The following is a 4134-nucleotide window of genomic DNA, read 5'->3' as shown; positions in this document are numbered from 1 at the left end:
CAACGTGGAGAATCTAACATATAAAACTTCTGCCTAATTACGTAGGATTTTAAATCAAATTAGGCATTTTTACATCACAGTATATATGGCATTTCTTAATTTAGCAACAGAAAGGCACAGTTATTAAACCATAAAATACAGTACCTGAATCACATATACTCTAGTGATATCTACCAATGCCAATCCACACATTTTACTCTGTAGAGGGGGCTACAGAAAAAGGTTTGTTTTTTTAAAAAAATTCAACCTCATTACAAGTTTGGTCCATTAGAAATGCCTATTAGCTGAAACATCTTGAAGCAGGACTTCAGGAAAGAATAGAGGAAAGCAAATTTAGCAGTCTATGGTCCAACGTGAATAAATTACTATGAAATGGCAAACAGATCATGAATGAAGCTTTCTGATTAGCTGTCAGACATACCTGTTAAAATGTCAATGTATACAGGTACAGTATGACAGACATTCCAGATACATTCATTGCATCACACACAGAGACTTTGTTACAGCAATAAGTCTAGACATAGCATTTATAGAGTTCAGCACTTCTCGTGGACTGGTATTTGACTTCTGGCCCCATACCATACCCAAAGATGTGCAAAGTTCTTCAAATGCTTTGCCTGCTATGTATTGCTGTTAAAGTGAAGACCCTGCTAAAGCCAAGCTCACTGGCCTTCCCTTAGCAAACTAGTGCACCTGTTCAAAAAGCAACTAGCTCTGTTCTCCCTATTTAAAGTGATAAAACTGCATCAAGAAAGACCAATAAAATGGAAGAGGCAAGGAACAATAAACATGAGGGAGAACCCAACCATTCCATACGTAATATAGCGATAGGGAAGCTCAACTTCCATGCGTTGTCTTGCTTTCCGTACATTGTCATGTGGTATGCGAAATATTTTACATGCCAGTGGAATAGTGGCTTTTTTCATCGCTACTTTTGTTAACAACAACACTATTACTCCAATCAACAACCGCAATATGGCTTTTCCAAACACAGTCACAGTGAGAGAGGAAAGAGATAAAGGTAACGTATCGGGAGGAGGATCTAGCTTTAGACCCATTATGTAGTTAACGTGAGAGCCACAGGCTACTCCAGCACCACAGCCCAGTATCTGAGCTGTGTCTCCTCGCGATGTGCTCCAGGTGTCTAGAGTAAAAGAGAAGATGCCCAGGGCTAAATGGAGACTGATGATAATTAAGGGTGCATATTTGTAAGTTAAGTTGAAGTTATCAATCAGGTCCACAACCGGATGGAAGACAACCAAGATGAGAATAGCATACAGAAATCCAGCAATAACATCCTGTTGAAGAGAGAGAAAGATGTGGTTTCAGTGTAATAACTATTTTAAAAAAATAATTTAAGTTACATTAGCACGGAGACAAGCCTGGTTGCTCTGTTGCTAAAAGCGACTTGTGGATTCCCATCTTTCCTCATTTACTGTACAAGATTAAATCTTTAGTTAAAGATAACATAAGGAATTGCATTTGATCATCTATTAATAGGACATCTGCATCATGATCAGATCATGAATGAGGCTTTGATCAAATGATCCGTGATCAAACAAAGCTGTAGATCTACCTATCTGCTGGCTACAATGGTCCTTGTCCAGGACAGGGGCATTCCAGCCTACAGTCAGCACAAAGCTAGCCCAGCTAAATAAGTTGTGCCAACTTAGTTTGCTGGAACAGCTCGACACTGGATCTAAGTGCCTGGGTGCCAACACAGAAGCACGCTGCCAGCAACAGCTGGTAAGGCAGTCGAGGACCACTGCAGCTAGGCATTAGAGCAGCTTAGACTTTCCACTCCAGCTTCAGAATTAACAATACTGCAAGAATGGAGAACTGTTCAACTATGAAAGTCGAGGACCACTGCAGCTAGGCATTAGAGCAGCTTAGACTTTCCACTCCAGCTTCAGAATTAACAATACTGCAAGAATGGAGAACTGTTTCCAACTATGAAAGGAGAAGAAGAGGTAACTTCAGTGGCTTCATACTTGATTTTCAGTTTTATTATTGTTTTAAAAATGTCTTTTCTTAATTAAAATGTTACTCTAATTATTTTTATATTTATCATTAAATTTCAGTTACCATTGATTATTCACTCAGTTGCACAGAATTATCCGCAACTTAAGTCACCTTTAGTTGTTAAGAAGGAATTTGTTGAAAGCTTTTTTAGAAACCCAAGCACTATAAACCCGATCACCTTCATTCACATGCTTATCAACTTTTCCATGTGAGCCAGGAGGCGAGACTTTCGTCAGCAGTATTTGTATTGCTCCATCTTCAATGAATCATTTTTATTCACTTCCACTAATTGAATCCTTGATAAAAGCTCTAATACAACTGACTGATATGAAAGTCAGACTTGCTTATTTCAGAAGCAACCACAATAACCTTCTGCCATATTTGCCACCCTACCTGCCCCCGTCTTAGGCACCATCGTTGATTTATGTTACAGGTAACACATGGTTAATTGTATTCACTCGAACACTATACAGAATTCAGATATGAGACTGCTGAATAACCTACTGTACATGATGCATCACTATTTGTTGCATGACTTTGTGCTAAGACATTACCTCTCAGCTGACATTGTCAGCTGAAGTATCAGTTCATCCCATTGTCCTCCATACAAGTGGTTCTGACTTGGGAAGGCTCCTAATCACTAATGCAAATATGTCATTCAGCTTTTCTGAGCTGCCTTATTTTCACATGCTTCTTTTACACTGTGTTCATCTACGAGCTTTACTACTCACTACCAGGCTTACTGTTTTCTGTCTGTTAGCTTTTCTCCTAGCAAGTGATCCGCAAAAACCTCTTTAGCCATCCTTATTAGTGGTCTTACATTCTGATTACCATTTTGTAGTGTTCTTGTTTTCCCATTTTTACACTGCATACATTTGTGTTTCAGTTTGATTTTTTTTTTGGAGTCCTTTTTAATAAATAAGTCTGTTTCTCAAAGATGACAACTTTGTTATTTGGTTCTTTAGAAACTTTGGTAAGTGAAACCCTAGCATTTAGCATGGCACTCTGAAATGCACGTGCTTTGAGTAACTAATGTGGAACCTGAGTGGACATTAACAGTCACGCTCTCATCCTGTAAAATTATTTCTACTCTATAGAGGAAAAGTTAGTCTACACTTTAGTGCAGTCATCAATTTCTGCACTAAAACTGCTATTAAACATCAGCTAAGTCTCAACTGTGGACTGAGTTTATGAAAGAAGAATTAACAGAAGTTTGACGTCTACTTTTAGCTATTGTATCAATTTCTCTGCTGAAGAAATGTAAGTATTCTCTTCCTATATGGTAGGACATTAAAAAAAAATCTATATACAATTACTGCACTTAATGTGTGACGGAAGTTTATGAAATCAGAACAACATTAAAATAAAAGTTTAGTAGGATTATTTTCTTACCAAAATTGAATGCATTCCCATATAAATTCGACTACAGCAAACCAAAGAACACCAGCAGAATGCAAGGATCAGTCCAAACATAAGGGGATACTGGTAGGGAAAAAAATTGAGAGATTGTACAAGAATTAGGAAAAAAAATTACAAAAATCACTCTATACGAATTCTATAATTAATTCCAATTAATGCAGCTTATGCTTACCCTTTTCCTTGCCCTAGCCTACCCAAGCCTAAGTAAGTCCACTTTTCACAAAGTCAAAACATTATTAAGTCAAACTTTTTCAACTTTTTCCTTGCCCTCTTCCTTTGCATTCAGAATATATGAATTTCAGGGCATTGGTCATATCTTTTCAGACAAAGCAGTAAGAAGTTAATAGATCTTTGTAGCAGTTAGTCTTGCCATGTTATGATATCCTAAATTGGCAATATGGACAGAGACAAGCCTTGTGTTATAAACTGTGGAACAGTTTTACACTGGGCGAAGCAGCTATATAATATACTAGTATTGTTAACAATTATCCAGGCAGAATCTAGTAGCTTCACCTTTCTCCTGAAAAGGAAGAACTTGTAATAATTTACAAATAAATTCAATTCCCTACACACTGTTTTAGAGTTTCTGCAGTCCTTGACTCAATCTCTGAGCATCATGTCCTGGTTTTGGCAGGGATAGAGTTAATTTCCTTCCTAGTAGCTGGTACAGTGCTGTGGTTTGGATTTAGGGTG

General features: G+C 37.6%; 1 protein-coding gene across 1 annotated transcript in view; it reads right to left on the bottom strand.

Moving 5' to 3' along the window:
• Positions 1 to 638: 638 nt before the first annotated feature.
• The window catches only part of SGPP1 (sphingosine-1-phosphate phosphatase 1), a 17035-nt gene continuing 13539 nt past the window's right edge, over positions 639 to 4134 (bottom strand). Inside the window, exons 4-5 of the mRNA XM_019470507.1 lie at positions 3415 to 3504; positions 639 to 1298 (exon numbers count right to left, since the gene is read on the bottom strand). Coding sequence (XP_019326052.1) covers positions 747 to 1298; positions 3415 to 3504 — 642 coding nt within the window. The 3' untranslated portion in view covers positions 639 to 746. The remainder of the gene's footprint in view (positions 1299 to 3414; positions 3505 to 4134) is intronic.

This window comes from Aptenodytes forsteri, unplaced genomic scaffold, assembly GCF_000699145.1.
Source record: "Aptenodytes forsteri isolate BGI_AS27 unplaced genomic scaffold, ASM69914v1 Scaffold479, whole genome shotgun sequence".
NCBI classification, from domain to species: domain Eukaryota; kingdom Metazoa; phylum Chordata; class Aves; order Sphenisciformes; family Spheniscidae; genus Aptenodytes; species Aptenodytes forsteri.
Note: the sequence above shows the minus strand (reverse complement) of the source record. Positions and strands in the feature narration are given on the sequence as shown.